Source organism: Lutra lutra, chromosome 4, assembly GCF_902655055.1.
Source record: "Lutra lutra chromosome 4, mLutLut1.2, whole genome shotgun sequence".
Lineage (NCBI taxonomy): Eukaryota > Metazoa > Chordata > Mammalia > Carnivora > Mustelidae > Lutra > Lutra lutra.
In genome coordinates, this window is record NC_062281.1 from 162,478,131 (window position 1) to 162,502,406 (window position 24,276).

At 39.7% G+C, this 24,276-nt stretch overlaps 1 protein-coding gene across 4 annotated transcripts in view; it reads left to right on the forward strand.

Moving 5' to 3' along the window:
• The window catches only part of EIF2B3 (eukaryotic translation initiation factor 2B subunit gamma), a 129,611-nt gene that overhangs the window by 17,996 nt on the left and 87,339 nt on the right, over positions 1-24,276 (forward strand). For all 4 annotated transcript variants that reach the window (XM_047726476.1, XM_047726477.1, XM_047726478.1 and 1 more), the window contains one exon: positions 16,504-16,663. In XM_047726476.1, the coding sequence (XP_047582432.1) occupies positions 16,504-16,663 (160 nt within the window). The remainder of the gene's footprint in view (positions 1-16,503; positions 16,664-24,276) is intronic.

A 24,276-nucleotide genomic window follows, 5' to 3' on the forward strand; every position in this document is an offset into this window, starting at 1 on the left:
GATAAGTCAGGATAGCTATAGAGTCCCCTCCTTTGAAATCTTTCTCCTCTGCTCCATTATCTCCATTTTATCTGGCCTTTCTCTTTGCTTTGCACTGATTATCCTTGTCCTGTTCAATTTGGATTCCAACATATTCTCAGGGCTTCATTTTTATTTATTTTTTAATTTTTTAAAAAGATTTTATTTATTTATTTGACAGAGAGATCACAAGCAGGCAGAGAGGCAGGCAGAGAGAGAGGAGGAAGCAGGGTCCCTGCTGAGCAGAGAGCCCAATGTGGGGCTTGATCCCAGGACCCTGGGATCATGACCTGAGCCGAAAGCAGAGACTTTAACCCACTGAGCCACCCAGGCGCCCCCCAGGGCTTCATTTTTTTTTTTTTTTTGAGATTTTTTTTTTTTTTTAATTTGACAGAGAGAAATCACAAGTAAGCAGAGAGGCAGGCAGAGAGAGAGGAGGAAGCAGGCTCCCTGCTGAGCAGAAAGCCCGATGTGGGGCTCGAACCCAGGACCTGGGATCATGACCTGAGCCGAAGGCAGCGGCCTAACCCACTGAGCCACCCAGGCGCCCCCAGGGCTTCATTTTTAAAATGAGTATTAGTTTGCTAGTTTCAAGAGTTCATAGGGCCAAGACTGCTCCAGCCCCTTCAGACCTTACTGAGAATAGATAAGGAGACTGAATCTTAGGTAAGTTTAATGAAAGAGTTAGTGATTGAACTTAGGTCTTTCACTTCAAAGCCTATGCTCTTAACTACTGTACGATGCTGTCTATACAGTCTGAGATAGAGGGGAAAATCAAATATATGCTTTATCCTGCAGGGATACTTTGAAGGCTCATTAACAGATTAATATTTTAGAAATATTACCTCATGAATGAGAGCCAGAGAGACCACTGAGAGGCTGTTGTAGTAATCTAGTAAGAAACCAAGACAGTGACAGTGGTAAAAAAGAGATGGGGATAAGTTGGAGAATATTTAGAACTTTGTGGCTAATTAATTGGATGTGGGAGGATAAAGAGAAGGAGAGATCAAGCATGACTCGAAGGTTTCTCGTAAGTTTATACTTTCGCTGGATTCTCATTTATGCAGGGTCTCAGCTCAAACTCCTTGCTTCATATCGTTGTCAAGCCATATCTTTTGGCCCAAGGTAGTTCTTAAAAACCCCAGCTAAGGTAGCCAAGGTTTCTGTTCAGTTTTCACTTCCTTCTTCAGTTCTGGCACTTGGTATTTTTCCCTTTCTTTCTTGTAAGTTTGAATACATTTGGAATAATTTTTGTTAGGTCTTGTCCAAAAGTTTTAGGATTTGTAACAGAATTTTGGGGTTCTTTCCAATGCCAGAATCCTCCATGCTGAATACTTAATGTGCATTATTTCATTTAGTCCTCTAACACCTTCTACAGTAGTCACTGTAGAAATGAGGGCTCAGGGAGCTTGAGTAACTTGCCTAAAGTTCAAGTGGAAGGAAAGACTATGCAGTGGGTACCATAGTCTCAGTAAATGCATTAAGTATAAGGGATTAATAGGATAATGTCTGCTAGGTGTGGCCAAATGGCACATCTCTCAGTGGAAATTGAACTATTATTTGAGAATGCAGTAGTGGAGTGGGTTAGGGATACAATAAAGAACTGAGTTAGGAGAATACTCTGTGCCCTCTAGAAAAGAACCTGCAAACACTGTTGGGATCTACTTACTGAAGGACCACTTCACGAATGTCTGTTTCTAATTGAGTCTCGTAAGAAGAGAGTAGGAATATGTAACAGTGGGGCAATGTGTAGGGGTAGATATTCCTAGTGTGAAGAGGATAAAATAGCTCCAGAAAAGCATGAAAATGTTAGTAGATCCTATGCTTTTAGTAGTTGAAGAATTACTACAAAGCTGAGATACAAGGGCATATTTTTAGTTTCAAATTGTGTGAGCTGATGTCCTCACTTAGTATAAGCATATACCTTTAAAACTTTACCCAGGTCTGTATTTCTTTGAAATGTACTAAAAAGAAAACATACCAGGTAAATAACTTAATTGGTAGTCTTTTTTTCTTTCTGGGTGACAAGCCTGAATTATATACATTTAAGGTTGTTTTTTTTTTTTAAGATTTTATTTATTTATTTATTTGACAGAGAGAGATCACAAGTAGGTAGAGAGGCAGGCACAGAGAGAGAGGGGGAAGCGGGCTCCCTGCTGAGCAGAGAGCCTGATGTGGGGCTCGATCCCAGGACCCTGAGATCATGACCTGAGCCGAAGGCAGAGGCTTAACCCACTGAGCCACCCAGGCACCCCTACATTTAAGGTTTAATTTGATTTTTTTTTTTTTTTAGAAGTTGAACAATTGAGAGGGAAGGAGAATAGAAGGGCAGATGAAAAGTGAGATTGAGAAGCAATAGAGACCTGCTTTGCAGTAACAGCTGATTATTCACACAAAATTAATTTACTTCAGAACCTTAGTTTATGGTCTTAGAGACTACCCTAAAGTAGAGAGTTAATTTATTAGCTGATTATTGAGGGTGTAAATTTATTTTCTTTGGAGTTACCCAGAATGGTTGCTGTGAAGATCACAAGGGAGATATTTCATATTCGCTGTGGATTGCTAATCCCCACAACCAGCTTGAATGGCAGATTTATACCGTGTGGATATCCGCCTTGAAAGGTAGATGGTATTCTGAGTAATCAGTACTCAGTTTAAATAATAATCTCCCCCAAATCCCACACCTGGTTAGGTGCTGAGCCAGACAGAACCCAGCCCTGGATTTGAGATACATTTGTGCATCTCAAATATACATGATTTTTCACTCATACTGCATCCGAAAGACAAACATCAGTTGTCCTTATAATGTGCTGTAACTCTAGACCCTAGGCTTCAGAATGGGTTTAGTTAGTCTGGAATTTTCAAAATTACTTTTTTCTTCTCTTTTTAAGTCTGTGGGATCTATGTGTGTAGAATTTTTTGTGTACATTAGGTAATTACATGTGAATATAGAACTCTTTTAAAGTATGCAATTCAGTGGTTCTTGGTACTATAAAACTCCTAACTAATTATTTTTGTGTGAAACATACTTAAAAATCAGCAAATCTCCTCCAGGACTCAAGGAACTGTGTAGTATCCTTGTTGTCACGAGTTTGAGGATATCCTTCTCTAAGTAGAGGAAGATGCAATGTTGTGGGAAGCCTTTCGATCCTGTCTAGAGCCATATGAGCAAGAATTCTGGCTCTTCTGGAGCAAAAAGAGCTCTTCTTCATGGGCCATAAGTAAGGAAGTATGTGATCAGCCCATGAAGCAAACCTTGCTGACTCCTTGGGCATTGAGCCTGACCCCCATTAGGTGCTCCTCTGATTGTCTGAGGTAATCAGTCATTCATGGCATTTTTGTGCTTCAGAAACAATGTGATTATTCCTTAGATAAGTGTTTTGAGAACAGGGTAGTGAGGTGTCTTTAGGAGACCTCAGCGGACAAAATCTATAATAGAGGTCTGTAGCCGGTGTTTGAAACACTTACCTTATATTGCAGGTCTCATGGCTTCTCTTAATTTAGAGATTGCAGAGTTGATAATTTTCTATTTAATCTAGACAGGAATCTTGAGCCTCAGGCAAGGCTCATTTTCCCTCTGCCTCAGTTTCACAACCCAGAAAATAGGGGTAATGATACCAACACACTAGTTAGAGGTTTAGTTCTTTAAATTCTTTGATGTAGCAAAAGAACTATTGTTATATGTCTTATGAAACAGCTAACATGTTACAACAAAGAGCAAACTATACCCATGAAATCCCCATCCTAGGGACAGCTTATTAGAAAGATTAAGCCTATGTGCTATTTTTAAATGTTCAAAAAGCTAAGTACAAGTTATTTTCAGTTGACTGTTTGATGTCTTTATCAAATTACAAATCTCTGTCATTCTTTCCTGGAACCTTTCATTTTGCCCAAGGATTTGTTTTTGGCAGATTTCTATCTGCTTGAAAAGAATGAGTACGCTTTGGTTAAGGGAAAATCTGAGAACATGGTCCCAACTTGCCTAAAGACTTTTTTAAGTGGCACCTTTTCTTCTTATGATTGCTTGGTGGGCTGTGGTTGCCCAGGAAGGCCTCAGGATATCCCCAATGATGCCTTTTTTTGAGCTGGCTGGTGGAATAATAAAAAGTCTAGGACTTATGGTAGAAACAAGTTAACAAGTTGAAGGAGGGAATTTTTTAACATTTCCCGCCACCCCAGGAAATCTCAGTGAAGCTTTTCTCTTGACTTTAATAATCTAGTATATATGTCCACAGCTTTATGGAATGAGGGGCTATAGAATATGATGGAAACATGATAGCTAGGAATTACGATAGAACACCCAGACTGTCATCACACACTCTCTTTATCCTTGGGTGATAAGCAGCCATATGACTTAGATTTTTGGAAGCTCTTGGAAGGTCCACCTGTCCTGCTCTGACTAGGGAAATGGACCTATGCTATATGTGAGAAGTCAGTAAGCATTCTGTCATCATGACCAGGGAGTTCATTTCAAGCAGCCTATAAGCTACCCAACCTTTTTTCAGCTCTTAGTTTAGACATCATCTGCTCCAGTTAGCCTTTGTTGGCTTTCTAAGACTGGATTAGTTTCATTTTTCTGTATTTGCACAGAGGATTAAAGTGATTTGTTACATCATCATCTCCCTGCACTAGACTGTGGGACAGGAACTATTTCTGGGTGCTCAGTATGTATGTATTGAATGAATGACAGATGAAGGCAGGCTCTTTGTCAACATTTGGAACATGCTCTTTACTCCTTTTATATAGACACAGATGCCTACAGTTGAGTTTCAGTGATTGTAGACCAGAAGGATCATGGCATTGGCTGCTTGGTGTTCATTTTATTTGTATCTGTAAGTTTCCATCAAGCCTTAAGTCTACTGACATGGGGACATCTGGGTGGCTCAGTGGGTTAAGCCTCTGCCTTCGGCTCAGGTCATGATCTCAGGGTCCTGGGATCAAGCCCCGCGTCGGGCTGTCTGCTCAGCGGGGAGCCTTCTTCCCCCTCTCTCTCTGCCTGCCTCTCTGCCTGCTTGTGATCTCTGTCAAATAAATAAATAAAATCTTAAAAAAAAAAAAAAGTTTACTGACATGGCTGGCCCTTTTCCCCAAGCAGGTTTTCCCAGAGGGAGGATTGTTTTATCAAAGAGGTGGAGTGGCATACTGAAAAGAATGCAGGCTTTCAAGAAAATGGGTAAACCTGGATTCTAATTCTTGTTCCATCACTCACTAGCCTATGACCTTAAAGAGGTTAGAAGTCCCTTCCAAGCTTGCATTTAATTCATCTACAAAATAGTCATATTTTTCATTTATTCACTTGCTTATGCTGGAAATAGAGGGGTAAACCAGATAAGCAAGATCCCTCTTAGAGCTATTCCATAAGAAGAGACAGATAATATAATAAACCAGAAAGCAATTTCAGATGATAACAGGTGCTAAGAAGAAAAATAAAGCAGGATAAGGAGATAATGAGTGGCAGAGGAAGGAGAGCTCTTTCAAATGGGAAATAACATTTGAGGAAAAAACTCTAGTAAAAGGGGCGCCTGGGTGGCTCAGTGGGTTGAGCCTATGCCTTTAGCTCAGGTCATGATCTCGGGATCCTGGGATCGATCCCTGCATCAGGCTCTCTGCTCTGTGGGCAGCCTGCTTCCTCCTCTTTCTCTCTCTCTGCTTGCCGCTTTGCGTACTTGTGCTCTCTCTCTGTCAAATAAATAAATAAAATCTTTAAAAAAATTTATGAAGACATCTATTCTTAACTTCTACAAGAATCTATTCTTTTTTTTTAAGATTTTATTTATTTATTTGACAGAGAGAGTGATCACAAGTAGGTAGATAGGCAGGCAGAGAGAGAGAGGAGAAAGCAGGCTCCCTGCCAAGCAGAGAGCCCGATGCGGGACTCGATCCCAGGACCCTGAGATCATGACCTGAGCTGAAGGCAGAGGCTCAACCCACTGAGCCACCCAGGCACCCTACAAGAATCTATTCTTAAGTATTTCCCATGAAGATTGTATTAGGCTATGTTTGAGAATCTCCAGTGGGGATTCTCATGATGTTTTAGATATTAGAAAGTTTTTTGTAATGTTAAACTCATCAGTGTTCTTAAATTTCTACTTTTAAATCATATTCTGTCCTTGAGCAATCAGAACATATTATCTTCCTCTTCCTGTGGCAGCCTTTCCATTATCAGGTACCCAAGTTCTCTTCTCCTAAGGATCCCTAGTTCCCTTGTTTTCAGGCTCCTCAGCATCCTTGTGACTTCTCTGATCTCTCTAATGTGTCATTTTCCCTTTCAAATTGTGATATACAGAAATATGATTTAGAGAGTGCAATTCACAGTGGCATTATTACATTCTGTGACCTAGAGGGTATTATTAGAAGAGATTTATTAATTTGAATAAAAGCACAGTCTGTATAGTTAAATGGTACTTTATAATTTTCAAGTATAATTTCAAAATATAACCTATTTTGAAATACAGCCTAGTTTTTCATAATAAACTATGATCTGGTTTTCATTTTTAATTATTTATTTAAATTCAATTAATTAACATATACTGTATTATTAGTTTCAGAGGTAGAGTTCAGTGATTCATCAGTTTAATATAACACCCAGGGCTCATTACATCATGTGCCCTCCTTAATGTCCATCACCCAGTTGCCCCATCTCCCCACTCCTCTCCCCTCCAGCAATCCTCAGTTTGTTTCCTATGATTAAGAGTCTCTTATGTTTCTCTCCCTCTCTGATTTCGTCTTGTTTTTTTTTCCTCCCTTCCCCTATGATCCTGTTTTGTTTCTTAAATTCCACATATGAGTGAGATCCTATGATAATTGTATTTCTCTGATTGATTTGTTTCTCTTCGCATAATAACCCTCTAGTTCCATCCATGTCATTCCAAATGACAAGATTTCAATTTTTTGATAGCTGAGCAGTATTCCATTCTGTATGTATATCTCCTTTTCTTTATCTGTTCATCTGTTGATGGACATCTGGGCTCTTTCCATAGTTTGGCTATTGTGGACATTGCTGCTATAAACATTGGGGTGCAGGTGCCCCTTCGGATCGCTACATTTGTATCTTTGGGGTAAATACCCAGTAGTACAATTGTTGGGTTGTGGGGTAGCTCTATTTTCAGCTTTTTGAGGAACCTCCATGCTGTTTTCCAGAGTGGTTGCAGCAGCTTGCATTCCCACCAACAGTATAAAAGGGTTCCCCTCTCTTCCCATATGATTTGGTTTTAAATAGTAAGATGTCTAACCAAATTTATTTTCTTTCTTTCTTTCTTTTTTTTAATTTTTATTTATTTATTTGACAGACAGATCACAAGGAGGCAGAGAGGCAGGCAGATAGAGAGAGGAGGAAGCAGGCTCCCCACTGAGCAGAGAGCCCGACACGGGGCTCGATCCCAGGACCCTGGGATCATGACCTGAGCCGAAGGCAGAGGCTTTAACCCACTGAGCCACCCAGGTGCCCCTGTCTAACCAAATTTAAATGTGACATGAATACATTTAAAGAGGGCCTATATTAGGGTGGCTGGGTGGCTCAGTGGGTTAAGCCTCTGCCTTCAGCTCAGGTTGTGATCTCAGGGTCCTGGGATCAAGCCCCACATCTGAGTCTCTGCTCAGCAGGGAGCCTGCTTTCCCCTCTCTCTGCCTACTTGGGATCTCTCTCTCTCTCTGTCAGATAAATAAATAAAATCTTTAAAGAAAATAAAATAAAGAGGGCCTATAGGAAATATAGTCAGTGATATTATAATAACATTGTATGGTGACAGATGGTAGCTACACTTCTGGTGAGCATAGCATAATGTATGAGTTTGTTGAATCACTATGTTGTACACCTGAAAGTAATGTGTTAAGGTAGTGTGTGTGTGTGTGTGTGTGTGTGTGTGTGTTAGAAGGCAATGTGATAGCAAAGGGGCAGATCACATAATATTTCTTAGCTTCTTTTTTCTTGTCTCTAAAATTGGTTTAACTATATTGATATTACAGAATTGTGTGAGATCTAAGTGAAATAAAGTGTGTGTAAGAGTTTGTCAACATTAAATGATGTCCAGTGTTTTGCCATCAACTTGAAGATAGTATAGTTTTAGAGAACCAGGTGAGTTGATGGTAGCAGGTAGAATGTAACCATTGGTTTCAAACTGGAGTCTTTATGGATTGGAACCCTTAAAGTATATGATTACTCAGGCTTTTGCTGAAGAGGTATTCAGAGACACGTCCTTTAATGAATAAGCTTGGATAGTAACATTCTTTTTAACCAGAATGGTAAGCCGGTTCTGGATTTTTATGCCTAACTGACTTCTCTGATTAACTGAGAATTGCCATACGTGCCACACATGGATTATTATTTTTGAAAGAATTCAAGTTTAATTAACTGTGCCGAGCATCAAAATTGTATTTAACTTGATTTAATCTTTCATAATGATACCCAAAGTAGATGAAAAACTCAGCTCTTTTTAAGTCACTGTAATTATTAATCACCTCTGAACCCAGAGCGTAGCTCTAGATAAAGAAGTAAGAATAGCTTGGCCCTTGTAATCATAGAATTTTATGCCATAAAGGACTTCAGAGATGGTACAGGCCTCTCATTTTATAGATGACACTGAGGCCCAAAGAGGGAGTGGCCCTTTCAAAGTCACATGTAAAATTAAATGCAAAACACTGGACATCATTTAATGTTGACAATTAATAAGAAAAGAAGACATACCTAATCTTTTTTTTTTTTTTTTAATTTTTTTTTTTTTAAAGATTTTATTTATTTGTCAGAGAGAGAGAGGGAGAGAGAGCAAGCACAGGCAGACAGAATGGCAGGCAGAGGCAGAGGGAGAAGCAGGCTCCCCGATGAGCAAGGAGCCCGATGTGGGACTCGATCCCAGGACGCTGGGACCATGACCTGAGCCGAAGGCAGCTGCCTAACCAACTGAGCCACCCAGGCGTCCCGAAGACATACCTAATCTTAAGAGTTGCTTTTTGAGGATGATTTTAGTTTCATTTTTCTTTTTTTTTTTAAACTTGTTATTTGTCTTTTCTTTATAATAAACTCCCCTTTGTCACAGTCCCTAACTACCCTCTACTGTCCCTCTCTCAAGCTTTCTGGCTTCCAAGTAAACTGGACAATATTTCTACATATTTCATACTTCAGGACAAAATTTAAATTCAAGTTACAGGCAGAAAATATGTAGTTTAATTGTTAAGAACATGTTTCATGGTCTTGAAATGGAGCAATAATATTTTTATCCTGTGGAGTATTTATGTCTAACTGAAGAAAAAGAATGAAATTATTTAAAATAGATTCAGAATAGTAAATTCTTTCAAAGTGAAGGTTTGGTTTGAGAAAACAAACAAAAAAACCCACCTTTGTTATTTCTCTATTAATGTCCATGCATTTGGATTTTAAAATTAAATTGCAGATATTTAAATCCTGGAAGAAAGACCAACAACTTACGTATTTTTATAAACAACCTCTATGTCTTAAATGTTACAAAATGAGTCACATAAATAAATATATTACCCCCCCAAAAAAAATATCCTGGGAAGAGATGTGATTAGCATATAATGCATTTAACAGTGTTAGAAATTAATTAGCTTTATGTAGGAAACATGAGTAGAATTCCTCTATTCTTAACCTGAAGAGAACTTCTGTAGGAAGGTAAATGAACTATAAATATTAAAACTATAAATGTTGAGTCCCCATTTTATTTATTTTTTTTTTTTTAAAGATTTTATTTATTTATTTGACAGAGAGAAATCACAAGTAGGCAGAGAGGCAGGCAGAGAGAGAGGAGGAAGCAGGCTCCCTGCTAAGCAGAGAGCCTGATGTGGGGCTTGATCCCAGGACTGTGGGATCACAACCTGAGCCGAAGGCAGAGGTTTAACCCACTGAGCCACCCAGGCGCCCCTAAATAAAATCTTTTAAAAAAGAAAATCAGCTTTTGTATGTTATCTGAAGAACATATTATATCACTTATCATAATTCATGTGTTGTTGTTTTTTTTTAAGATTTTATTTATTTATTTGAGAGAGAGGCAGTGAGAGAGAGCATGAGTGAGGAGAAGGTCAGAGGGAGAAGCAGACTCCCCATGGAGCTGGGAGCCCGATGCGGGACTCGATCCCGGGACTCCGGGATCATGACCTGAGCCGAAGGCAGTCGTCCAACCAACTGAGCCACCCAGGCGTCCCAATTCATGTGTTTTTAAATAAATGTTAAAAGTAAAGTGGGAATAAGTGAAAAAGTGTTCAACTTTTTCTTATGTTTGGAGAACACTATTTTAGGCTGCCTTTAAGCAGGGAAGTGAAATAAGTAATGGAAATTGGAGTACAGATTAGAATAGGGGAAAACTGGAGTGAGTGAGACCAGCTAAGAGACTAGAAACATATTTTGAGGCCTGAACTAAGGTAGAGCGATGGAGATAAAATAGAAGGACTTGGGGACACCTGGATGGCTCAGTTGGTTGGGCATCTGACTCTTGTTTTTGGCTCAGGTCATGATCTTATGGGTCTCGGGATCGAGCCCCGCATCTTTGGGCTCCCCACTTAGCAGGGAGTCTGCTTGAAAGATTCTCTCCTTCTGCCCCTCCCCTCATGTGTGCTCTCTCTCTCTCATTTAAAATAAATAAATAAATCCTTAAAAAAAAAATAAGATAAAAAAGAGGAGGAGTTGGCAACCAGTAAGATGTTGGAGTAGTGGACTGGGCAAGAGAGGGAGGACTTCAGCCCTAGACTATGGCCAGATTTCTGACTTCAGATCCTTGTGGTGGTGACACTATGATTAAGCTAAGAAACATAGGAAGGATGTTTAGCTCTAAGCCTAAGGATTACCACATTTCTTATTTACAGATTGAGTTGGTCATTCCTTCCTGCACCTAATACCCCAGCCTCATTAAAAACAAAATGGCAGTTGGCCCTTTGCCATGCACTTTGGGAACTGTAGACTGGGAGTCTTTTCCAAACATTTTCTTTTCTTTTTTTTTTTTTTTTTTAAAGATTTTATTTATTTATTTGACAGACAGAGATCACAAGTAGGCAGAGAGGCAGACAGAGAGAGAGGGGGAAGCAGGCTCTCCACGGAGCAGAGAGCCCGATACGGGGCTCGATCCCAGGACCCTGAGATCATGACCTGAGCTGAAGGCAGAGGCTTAACCCACTGAGCCACCCAGGCGCCCCATTTTCCAAACATTTTCAATGGAAATCAAGCATGGTGAGGTCTCCATTGCAGTTAGACATTGGCATTTATTACAGCACCAAACTACTCTTGAGGGTTGGATTGGGATTGGACCACATAGGAAATGTAAATTGTGACCATTCATAGTTGCACCAAGTAGCTGAATTCATTAGTTCCATACAGCAGGAATGGGGTGCAGGGTGGTAATTTGGATCATAGCCATTGTTTATGGAAGTGCTGAGTGGGTGAAAGCGTGGTTACCTTGCCCTGACTGTTTTTTTTTTTTTTTCCAGGGGAGTAAGTGTTTTTCTTTCTCTGTGCCATAGGAAATTTTTTGCCAGATTGTGTTATTTATAACAATCTGTCGTGGAGCAGCTGCCAGGAACAGAAGAACGGCTGTTCCCAGTAGCTCTTACCACCTCCCGCCATACCACCACCACCACACACACATAACATCCAGTTTTCTGATTTAACTTTTCGTTTTTTCTTCTAGTTTTACTCAGTGGTTTTGGCTTGATTGAAAATGTTCTTGTAATGAGGGATTTCTGGGCTTTGCCATAGCTTTGTAATTGGGTTTTCTGAGCTTAATTTGTTTGCTTTAGCCAAAACTAACTGGCAGCAGTTCGAATTTTGAATTCCTGGGTATCTTGATTTTTTTCCCTAACACTAATGTGCTGTCTTCATCTTCTCTTAAAGATCTTGTATGTTTCCAGTTTGTCAAAACTGCACACATTTGCTGTCCTTCTGAGCCGTGCTTTTTGCCCTTGACGTTGCCCTGACTCCTCGAAAGGAACAGGCTTGGGATAAGGGATACTGAGGATATTAGAATAGTGAGTAGGGCTGTCTGTGGAGATTCCATTTGGTCTCTGCAAAAGAAGAGGCATTACTGCTGGTTTTAGGAAAGAACCAGGGCCCTGAAACTCAAGGCAGCTGAGGATTGGTGTGTCCAGGGAGCTTTCAAGTTAATTGCACTTCATATATACAGTTGCTTCACAGTCCACACAGTCTGTGTTTGTTCATGGCTGTGGTCACACGTGATCAGAAATACCTCCTTTCCACTTTTTCTCTCCGGGCTCCAATTAGTGGAAGAACATTTGCATTTCTAGTTAGAATACAAATCAAAACAGTAGTCATTTAATAGTGTTTATAAAAGGGGCGCCTGGGTGGCTCAGTGGGTTAAGCCGCTGCCTTCGGCTCAGGTCATGATCTCGGAGTCCTGGGATCGAGCCCCGCATCGGGCTCTCTGCTCTCTCGGGGAGCCTGCTTCCTCCTCTCTCTCTGCCTGCCTCTCTGCCTGCTTGTGATCTCTCTGTCAAATAAAATTAAAAAAAAAATAAATAAAAAAAATAGTGTTTATAAAAATGTAAAGAGAAACAGTAATGTGAAGATGTAAGATGTTAGACTTTTGTTTCTTATTCCAGGATTTCCAGTTTTGGAAACAGAGTACATTGATAAACAGCAAAGACTTTCCTTTGGTGGGGTTGTAAGGAGGATGGGAATGTGTTTGGCATCAGCGAGTCTTAGATGGTGCATATTCTGGGAAGGGAGGCAGGAGAGGGCCTGAGGAATAGCACCTCCATCTGTATCTCAGGCCCTGCCCTTTCCTACTGACGCCTTTCGTTTCACACTGAGAACAGATGGCAACCAGACATAGGGACGGGGGCGGGGGGGGGGTGGCTCTGTTTCTTGGGCTCCTTGGGGATTTTGCATTCAGCTTAGCAAAAAGTCATCTAAGAGCAAAGACAAAAATGAGGCTGCGACTGTTCCCAATTACTCAGGATTTGTTTGGCAATCACTATACTGACAGATTTATTTTTTGCAGATACTGAATGATAACAGCCTGTATTTTCCAAGACAACATTGTTGCCACTTCAGAGGCATCTGCATTGGGGTCATTTTCTTCACTTTGGAGTACAGTTGATAATTGAATTTACTGTAGAACAGTAAGTTGGCAAAAATCAGCCAGCATATTAGAGAAAGGAGTTTTTTTTTTTCCCTCAGCAAACTGTCATTTTTATTACAATGAAATGGGGCAGCTTCTGTACTGCTACAGTGACATGTCTTTAATAATAGCCCGTGTTCCCAACCTTTCTAAGCATTGTTTTAAGAAGGAGGATTCTGTGTGCTATCTCTTCTTTAGCTTTCAGGTACATGGGCTGATTTGCTAATGTTTGGTGGTTCCTAGATGGTGAACTTAGGAATTTTTTTTTTTTAACTCAGTTAAAATCCAGAAGGAACTGAGATAGCCTTAAGCAGAAAAGTAGGGGGAAAAAATCCAAATTTGAAATTTAAAAAAATATATTTTATTTATTTATTTGATAGAGCACAAGCAGGGGGAGCCGCAGGGAGAGGGAGAGGGAGAAGCAGGGGCTCCCCACTGAGCAAGGATCCCTTTGCAGGACTTGATTCTAGGGTCTTGGGACCTGAGCTGAAGACAAACACTTAACGGGCTGAGCCACCCAGGTGCCCATCAAGTTTGAACTTTTTTTTTTTTTTTTTTTTAAGATTTTATTTATTTATTTGTCAGAGAGAGAGAGAGAGAGAGCACAGGCAGAGGCAGAGGGAGAAGCAGGCTCCCCACAGAACAAGGAGCCTGATGTGGGACTCGATCCCAGGACGCTGGGATCATGACCTGAGCCGAAGGCAGCGGCTTAACCAACTGAGCCACCCAGGCGCCCCCAAGTTTGAACTTCTTAACTTGAAGAGGCTGTCGGAAGGAATTGTTTAGGCTGTTAAGTGATGAGTTGCATGTAGAAAAAGGAATGACGGTTCTGGTACTGATTCTTTATTCAAAATAAGAAATTGCAAGCAGTAAGCCAAGGCATTCTTATGTTTGAGCCTCACTTTCTTAGCAAACATGACTTTTTACTGTAGTAGAATGTGAGTTGAAATCATCCATTTTTCCCACCCAAAGCAGGAATCTTGATTTTAATTAATTTTTTTAAAGATTTTATTTATTTGACAGAGAGAGAAAGACAGAGGGAGCGAGCCGGGGGAGGGGTAGAGAGAAACAGACTCCCTGCTGAGGAACAGCCTGATGCAGGGCTCTCTCCTAGGACCCTGAGATCAGGACATGAGCTGAAGTCAGTCACTTAGCTGACTGAGCCCCCCAGCTGCCACAGGAATCTTGATTTTAAATTAAAATCTTAAAAGGTAGGAACCACTTATAAAAATTTCCATGTAAATACTCATTTTATTCTTAAACCTGGAATAATTTAAATGTTAAATGTTTTTCAGACTTTTTAAAGTAGCAAAACCTGTCTTCCAAACCAAAGCTTACACAGAAAATAAAATTAATAAAAGAGGAGTTGCCCTGGCTGCCTCAGTTTTACCCGAGGCACCTCTGGGAAACTGCAGGTGTGCTATTGAGAAACTGTGTAGTCAGTTTAAATTGCAATGTAAGGGATTTGTTTTTCAATATATTGTTTTGGCAAACCTGTTTTCTGCATTTATGATGAAATTCTGTAATAGCAGAATGTATAGGTAGACATTGTTTAAAAAAATATTAAGTAGCGGGCGCCTGGGTGGCTCAGTGGGTTAAAGCCGCTGCCTTCAGCTCAGGTCATGATCCCAGGGTCCTGGGATCGAGCCCCACATCCCCGCATCGCATCGGGCTCTCTGCTCAGCAGGGAGCCTGCTTCCCTTCCTCTCTCTCTCTGCCTGCCTCTCTGCATACTTGTGATCTCTGTCTGTCAAATAAATAAATAAAATCTTAAAAAAAAAAATATTAAGTAGCCTTTCTTAGCCACTCCCATTTTATTAACACTTTCTAGTCTAAATTCCCTCTATATTTCAGAATAGGGCCTGGCTGAGCATAGAGTTAATGCCCAGTAAATGTTAGGTAAATAAATTGTTGCAAATGGTAATCCAGTTTCTGCCTGAGCACTTCTTATGATGGGAAACTCATTGCCTTACAGAATTCTTCTCTTTGACTAGCTCTGATTGACAGATATAAGTTAATATGAAAACCAAAAACTTTTCTTCATGTTTTACCTATTTGTTCATAGTTTGGTCTTGGGCTATTCAGGTAAAATTTTTTTCTTCCTTAAGAGTGTCAAGTATTTAAAGAGTGCTGTTATCTCTTCCTTAACCCTACCCCATAATCCCTGTCCTGCCCAGTTTCCCCCACATAATCTTTTCCCTACTAAACAACTTCTCTTCTTTAAGATGTCATGTTTCTAGCCCTTTCTCAGTCATCTTCTTATTGATACTTTTTTAGTTTATCAAGATTACTCTTAAACTATGATATTCCAGTTGATAGCTAGTGCCCATAGTACCAGGTACTAGACAGACCAAAATTTAGAACTATCTAAGATATACATTCAGGCGTTTTTGGTACCTAATGCTATATGCTAGAAGCTCCCTTACATGGGTCTTCAAACTAGCAAAGCTGTATTTCTTTAAACACTATTCATTAGTAAAGATTATTTATTTATATGAATAGTCTTATAGAGTGTTAGATCTTGGTTAATTACCTAACTACTCTAAACTTGTTTCTCTGTCTGTAAAGTACAAGTAATAGTGCTTATGGCATAACTTTGTAAAGATTGGGAGTGCATGCAAAGTGTTATCAGAGTTCCTGGCCAACAGTACACATTTGATAAACGTTAATTACTATTATTACTTATTATTGTAATTAATCTGAATTAGTAGAAATGCAACATTTTTTTTACTTCCTTGATACATTCATTCATTCATCAAATAGTTACCAAATGCGTGTTACTTGTCAGACACTATAGTAGTTAAGTCTTATATTTCTTATCCATAAAAATGGGAACAAATAACAGTAACAATCCCACCCCATGGTGTTGGTATACAAATTACATGAGTGCTTTTATACATACTTGAGGTTGTATAGTAATTGTTTACGAATTAGATTGGTCTCCTGAGAGATGGGCATTATATTATATTCATCCTTTTATTTTCTAGTACTGTAGCAAAGTGACTGCTTTATAGGACTTCATAACCAAATGGAATCATCAGATTATGTGAAAATACTTTTCAAACTGTAAAGAGATGTATAAATTTAAGATCATTAATTCCGTAGTCATGGAAATAGACAATGTGGTAGTTTCCAGACTCTGTTCCTTAGAGCCCAGAATTCCAGTGATGCCTCAGATTGGGCAGCAATAAGGCACACACACAGGGAGGTAGATATTCCAGACCTCCCCCGGAATAGTTTACTTAGAGCAACTCTATTTATTTTACTTATTCTGCTGCTATAAAAAATGTTTGAAAACAAGTGTCCAGTCTGTGTGTCCTGCCAAACTATCATAAGTTTATCCCGTGGTGATGTGTGAGATCCGTTGTCTTTTGTGATATTGAGTTTCCCCTTCTCCATTTGACAGACAGATGTACTAGTCCTGAGCTGTGACCTGATCACAGATGTTGCCTTACATGAAGTTGTGGACCTGTTCAGAGCTCATGATGCCTCACTCGCCATGTTAATGAGAAAAGGCCAAGATGGCTTAGAACAAGTTCCCGGTCAAAAGAAGGGGAAAAAAACAGGTAAGGAGTTTGATTTATTTGTATGTTGGGTTTTTATAATAATAACAACTATTATTATTATCGTTCATGCTTTCACTTAGGAAACATTTACTGAGAAGTGACTGTACTATAGGCACTGTGCTAAGAGTTGATGGCATAAAGTCAAATAAGACACAGTTCCTGACTTGAAGAGGCTTACGGCTCTTGATTAGATTCTGGAAAATCCAAGAGGCTTTTGTATGCAAAGAGGAGCACTGAGAACTATTTGCAATTTAAGATCAAATTTCAGATAACCTTTAAGCGATTAAAATTACTAGTACAAGGGTAGAATGGTTGATTTTTTTGAATGCTTCAATCACCCTAAATAGCCAATAAACAAGACAGTTGTTAACCTTGCTTTTTCTTCTTAGGATTACAACATTCTTATCTTGGTATTTCCCTGGGATTCTAGTAGTAGGTTATTACTTGTTTTACTCTTCAGAGTGATATTAATCTTGTCAGACCAAAAAGAAAAGGAATAATGCTGTAGTCCAACCAAGATTATAGAGCTTTGCTTATGGATCTGTTGTTCATTTTTGGTTAAGACACGGTTCTTGATTGCTTTTCCCAGAGTATTTCAAAGCTGAGGCACCAGTCCTATGACTGTGGTGCATTTAATGGCTGAACTAATGACCAGAAAGCTTTGTAAGATCACCCTTTTTATATAGATTTTAGTATTTCCTAGAATGATGTATTTTTTCCCCTGGAGTTTTTCCCTGGAATGATGTGTTTTTTAGGTTTTGCTTAGCCAGCATTATGTAACCCATTGTCCTGTCATTATTATTTACTGATGTATTCTGTTACACTTACTAGAAGCCGCGTATGGTTTACTAGCATCTCACTGGTTTTGGTAGAGACACCTAGAGCTTTCATTCCTAGGATTTGAGTGATCTAGATAATTATTTTTTTTTGTTTTATTCCTTAGGGCATTTGGTTAATTTATAATTTTGGATTATAGCATTAAAACTTTCTAAATTGCTTTTTGTGTTCAAGTGATCACCAGTGTGGACTAATTGTTGGGTCCTCTTTTTACCTTATCACTATCTGTGATCCTCATGTTGAGTAATCCTTTTGTTCTTGATGTAGTTTCTACTTTCGTGAGGTCTGGTTTGCTTATTCACAGTGCCCTGTATTCAACCTTTTCTACCTTATAAACAGGTGTTTATTTTATAAATATGCATTTCTTTTTTTTTTTTTTTAAAGATTTTTATTTATTTATTTGACAGAGAGAGATCACAAGCAGGCAGAGAGGCAGGTAGAGAGAGAGGAGGAAGCAGGCTCCCTGTCGAGCAGAGAGCCCGATGCGGGGCTCGATCCCAGGACCCTGAGATCATGACCTGAGCCGAAGGCAGCGGCTTAACCCACTGAGCCACCCAGGCGCCCCTAAATATGCATTTCTTGTTTCTTTTTGTCATATTCTTCTACTTAAATTAAAAAATCAAATACCTTATTAGAGTTACTCTTCTTGGTATTTGAGTTTTTTAGTACATTTCATATTAGCTGTTATCTCTTAAGTATCATTGTAAGTACATAGCTTTTCATAATTTTAAATTAGCTGTAAGTATTATCTGTCTACCCATCCATTTAAAACTGTTTTGATGCTTGGCCAGTGAAAGTTCGTACAAGCTGGCTTTTCTCTCTTCTTTGAAAAGGTATGATGTATATAGGTAACCTGCTCTTGAGCTGGAGTGTGAGTATGGAGGACAGGGAGCAGGGAATGGGACTGGACAGGATATAGGGATCAAACTAAAGCATTTGAACTTTATCCTCAAAACAGTGGGGAATTGTTGAGGAATTTTATTTTATTTTTTTTTAAGATTTTATTTATTTATTTGACAGAGAGAGGTCACAAGCAGGCAGAGAGACAGGTAGAGAGAGAGGAGGAAGCAGGCTCCCTGCTGAGCAGAGAGCCCGATGCGGGGCTCGATCCCAGGACCCTGAGATCATGACCTGAGCCGAAGGCAGCGGCTTAACCCACTGAGCCACCCAGGCACCCCGTGTTGAGGAATTTTAAACAAGAGAATGTCCTAATCAGATTTGTGTTATTGAAATATTTTCATACTTAACATGAAATTTTGTCCTAATCAGATTTGTGTTATTGAAATATTTTCATACTTAACGTGAAATTTTGAATTTCTCAATATCTGATTTTGTTATATTTGAAGGTTAAGTTTCACCTTGATAATTGAGGGAGGTTTTTTGCTTTTATTTTCTTAAGAGAGACATCGGGATACACGGGGTGGGGGGGATCTGGTTGGGGGACAGAAGAGGGAGAAAGAGAGAGAGAATCTTAAGCAGGCACTGGGCCCAACCTGGAGCCTGATGTGGGGCTTGATCTCACAATCCTGAGATCATGACCTGAGCCAAAATCAAGACTCAGACACTTAACCGACTGCGCTACCCAGGCACCACTAGATAACTGAGTTTTAAATTCCTCCCATGGGGGCGCCTGGATGACTCAGTTGGTTAAGCGTCTGCCTTTGGCTTGGGTCATGATCCCAGCATCCTGGGATCAAGCCCTGCATGGGGCTCCCTGCTCAGCTGGGAGGCTGCTTCTCCCTCTTCCACTCCCCCGGCTTGTATTCCCTCTCTTGATATCTCTCTGTCAAATAAATAAATAAAATCTTCTAAAAATAATAATCATAATAAATAAATTCCTCCCATGGAATACTATGCATTTCAATGATAAGCATTTTTTGTTGTTGTTAAGGAATCCTAAATTTCTCAGATTGTATATTGGTCTGCTGTTGGCTGCTATTATATGCCAGAACAACTAGCAGTCCCCTCTTTCCCAGATATTGTTTAATAGAGCAGATCTGTGTCCAAGTTTCGCAGTGGTGTTCTTACAGACTTACAGGAGAATGGCTATTGGCTACACGTTTCAGGAGCCATCTTTCACCGCCTTGCTACTTCTGTCTCAGATTTGTAGATGTCTGTTCCAAGGAGGGCAGGAAAAAATTCATGTTTGGATTTTTTGTACTGCTTTCCTCCCACCCCACCCCCTCCAGGCTTTTAATGCTCTCCATCCCCTCTCCCTATGACACATGTGCTCTAAATTTAACTTACACTTCAAGTTCTTTTCTGAGAAGAGCCTTCCTTGACCCTCTCATATGCAGTTATACCCCCTTATTTGCCTACATATGGTGGCACTGCTCTCTGATTTACTCTCTCCTCTACTTGGATATCAGCTCTTTGAGAGCTGGGATCATGATATTCTGTTTTGTTCATTTTATCCCCAGCATTTGGCTCAGTTATGGCCCATGGTACGAAGTCAGTACATATTACTGAATGGTTGAGGAGCCTGCCTATAAAGGCAACTCTTACTATCCCCTGCCCAGATAAGATAAAGTAGATTCAGTTTTTATTTAGCCCATCCAGTTCACTGTAGTATTTCTCAAACTCCTCTCCAGTTCTCAGAGTTAGATAGCCTTGGTCTAGGCTAGATTCGGTAAATATCAGTGTGGTTCAGAATCACACTCCCCACTCAATTGCGTGGCTCCCTGTGCCCTAACAAATGCTGGCAGGCATTCTGAGCCTGTGTTTCTTTTGGTTCAGTTTTCTTTATTTCTCAGAGCTGTATTGCAAGAAAACTTCTCCTGCTTGGGTTTCTGTTTTTATCTCTTTTGAAAAATCCCAACCACCACCACCACCACCCCTTTTTTCCTAATTATATTTAACAGAAGTGACTTGAAATCCCAGCATACTCAAAACTGAAATTCTTGTGATTGAGGAAATAGCCTATAGAAGTAGATTCAAATATGCTAGAATTTATAAGTCACAGAGTGAGAAGTACAGTAATAGCATATGCAAAATACAGAGAGCAGTTTAATGTCCTAGTTACAGGGAAATATATTTAAAGGCACAATATTTAAAAAGGAGGAGGTGAACAATGTACTGATATGCAGACAGGGTAGTTGGTATGAGATCAGATCCCTGACTTACAAACGTATTGAATTTTGATGTAGTCATTGAATTTAGAACATACTATATATAAAGTTTATGCTAAGCCTTAGGGAAACAAAATAATGGGAACAAAATAATGGGAAACAAAAATAATCAAGATTTGCTCTCAAAATAAAACCTGGTGAATGGACTGAAACTAATTAATATTACACTATATATTAACTAACTGGAATTATTTTTTTCCTTAAAGATTTTATTTATTTGAGAGAGAGAGACAGAGAGCATGAACAGGGGAGAGGAGGCAGAGGGAGAGGGAGAAGCAGAATCCCTGCTGGGCAGGGAGCCCAGCATAGCCAATCCCAGGACCTGGAAATCATGACTGAGCCACCCTGGCACCCCACTAACTGGAATGTAAATAAAAACATGAAACTAAAAAAAAAGAATAATAATTATGAAATAAAATAAAATCCAGTGAATGGGGCTATGTAGTTTTATTATTTACCAAGTTTTTTTTTTTATTTTTTTTTTTAATTTTACTTATTTATTTGACAGACAGAGATCACAGGCAGGCAGAGAGGCAGGCAGAGAGAGAGGAGGAAGCAGGCTCCTTGCTGAGCAGAGAGCCCGATGCGAGGCTCGATCCCAGGACCCTGAGATCACGACCCGAGCCGAAGGCTGCGGCTTAACCCACTGAGCCACCCAGGCGCCCCTATTTACCAAGTTTTATATCCATTTTTGGCATACTAGCATTTTGTAGATAGTTGCTCAATATCAAATCATTGGTAAGTGGCAGAATCAGAACTTGAACCTGCGCTTTCTGACTCCATAGCCTGAGCTTTTTTTTCTTTCCTTTTTGAATTTAGTTTTTATTTTCGTCAAAGTTTTATATGTTTGTAATTTAAAGAGTGATGGAATTATCCAGGGTATATTGTAAGAAATAGCCATCCTTCACTGTGTCTGTCCTCATTTTACCCAAAGGCAGCCACTTTCAATATACTTAGCTAAAATTTTTTTTCACATTTAATTCCATATCTTCAAAGGACATGCTTTTGTTTGCTATGTCTTGGTATTTTTAGTTTTAGGAATTATTTACTTACTTCCTACTATAGAAAATTAAAGATTTAGTTCTGTTTTACCACATCCTCTAGCCCCACCACACACATGCAAACTCCCAGTTTCCCCATTTATTGCCGTGTTTATTAACATATATTTAATGGCTCAGTCAGTTAAGTGTCTGCCTTTGGCTCAGGTCATGATCCCCGGGTCCTGGGATCGAGCCTGGTACTGGATTCTCTGTTCAGCGGAGAGCCTCCTTTTCCCTCTTCCTCTGTTCCTCCCCACTATTCATGCTCCCTTTCTCTTTCTCTCTCAAATACATAAAATCTTTTAAAAAATTAAAATAAATGGTATTCACAGCTGAAGCTTGTACAAGATTACTTTTCTCTTTCCCCCTTTTATTTTCCTAAAAATTGTCTTGTTTTTTCATTTGCTTAATTTTCTATGTATTTATTACTAATTCAGCCTTAGCCCCACTGGTGTGAATTTCTTCTCATTATTTCCTAACACTTTAAGTGTTCTCTCAGTTTCAAACTCTTGAAGATATCTCTCTTAGAACTTTTCTGGATTAGTAGCTCTTCTGTAGAACTGTCATTTTAGGTTCACACTTCAATCTCTTAATTTTCCTCTTAGTTTATACTCACTTTTTTTGGAACATATCCTCTGGTAGCCTTCTCAGTTGGGTTCGTGAAAAATAAATTTTTTTAGCTTTTGCATGTCTTTATTCTGTCCCAGTGGTTGTTTGATATTTTGGCTAGGTATAATCTTCTCTTGGAAATCCCTTTGGGGTGCCTGGGTGGCTCAGTCAGTTAAGTATCTGCCTTTGGGTCACATCGTGTTCCTGGAGTCCAGGGATTGAGCCCAGCATTGGGCTCCCTGGTCAGCAGGGAGTTTACTGCTCCCTCTGCCTCTACCCCACTCATGTTTTCTCTCTTACTCACTCTTTCTCTCTATCTCTCTCAAATAAATAAATAAAATTTTTTAAAAAAAGAGAGATCATGTCCCCTCAAAATGTTGAAGGTATTATCTCACTGTCTTCTAGCTTTTCTGTTAAATCTAACACAATTCTGATTCTTCATTCTCTTCATGAAAACTTTTTCTCCCCTTTTGGGAAGCTTCTAGGATCTTTCTATTTACAAAGTTATTAAGTTTCACCCTGATTGTTTTCAGTACAGTCTGATATCATCCCCTGTGTTGGATGTTAATGGGCCTTTTGATCTGAAAAGTCAAGTCTTCAGTTCTGAAAATTTTCTCAAATTAATATCTTTTTTCTTTTTAACCCACCAGCAAACTCAAACTTTAAAATAACTTTTACTAGCGTGATTTCCAGCCCCCTTCCCCAAATTGTTGTTATCCCTCTTTGTTTGTTTTAAGATTTTATTTACTTATTTGAGAGAGTGAGAGAAAAAAACGCAACAGAGGGTGTGTCAGAAGGAGAAGCAGACTCCCCGCTGACCAGGGAGCCTGACGCAGGGCTCCATCCCAGGACCCTGGAATCATGACTTGAGCAAAAGACAGATGCTTAAGGGACTGATCCACCCAGGCGCCCCAGTGTCTTACTCTTGATCTCAGCTCAAGTCTCAAATCTCAGGGTCATGAGTTCAAGCCCCATATTGGGCTCCACACTGAGCATGGAGCCTACATTAAAAAAAAAAAAAAAAAAAAAAAGGCTGTTATCAAAAAGATTAGAAATAACAAGTGTTGGTGAGGGTACATGGAAAAGGAAACCCTCACATACTGTTGGTGAGAATGTAAATTGGTGCAGCCACTTTGGAAAAGAGTATGGAAGTTCCTTTAAAAATTAAAAAAAGGGGCGCCTGGGTGGTTCAGTGGGTTAAGCCGCTGCCTTCGGCTCAGGTCATGATCTCAGGTCCCTGGGATCGAGTCCCGCGTCGGGCTCTCTGCTCAGCAGGGAGCCTGCTTCCCTCTCTCTCCCTCCCTCTCTCTGCCTGCCTCTCCATCTACTTGTGATCTCTCTCTATCAAATAAATAAATAAAATCTTTAAAAAAAAAATTAAAAAAAGGGGCGCCTGGATGGCTCAGTGGGTTAAGCCTCAGCTTTCGGCTCAGGTCATGATCCCAGGGTCCTGGGATTGAGCCCCGCATCGGGCTCTCTGCTCAGCGGGGAGCCTGCTTCCTCCTTTCTCTCTGCCTGCCTCTGTGCCTGCTTGTGATCTCTGTCAAATAAATAAATAAAATTAAAAAAAAATTAAAAAAAAGAATTACCATATGATCCAATAATTCTACTACCAAGTATTTCTCCAAAGAAAATGAGAACACTAATTCAAAAAGATATATGCAACTCCTGGTTCCTTGCAGCTTTATTTATAGTGACCAAAATATGGAAACAACCTAAGTGAATGGATAAAGAAATTGTGGTATCTATACACAATGGAAGATTATTCAGCCACAAAAAAAGAATGGAATCTTGCCATTTGCAACAACATGGTTGGACCTTAGGGATATTATGCTAAGTGAAGTAAGTCAGACAGAAAGACAGATACCATGTAGAATCTAAAATTACATGTAGAATCTAAAAAAAAAAAAAAAAAAAAATTAGCTCATAGAGGGCCACCTGGATGGCTCGGTCAGTTAAGCGTCTGCCTTCGGCTCAGGTCATGATCCCGGGGTCCTGG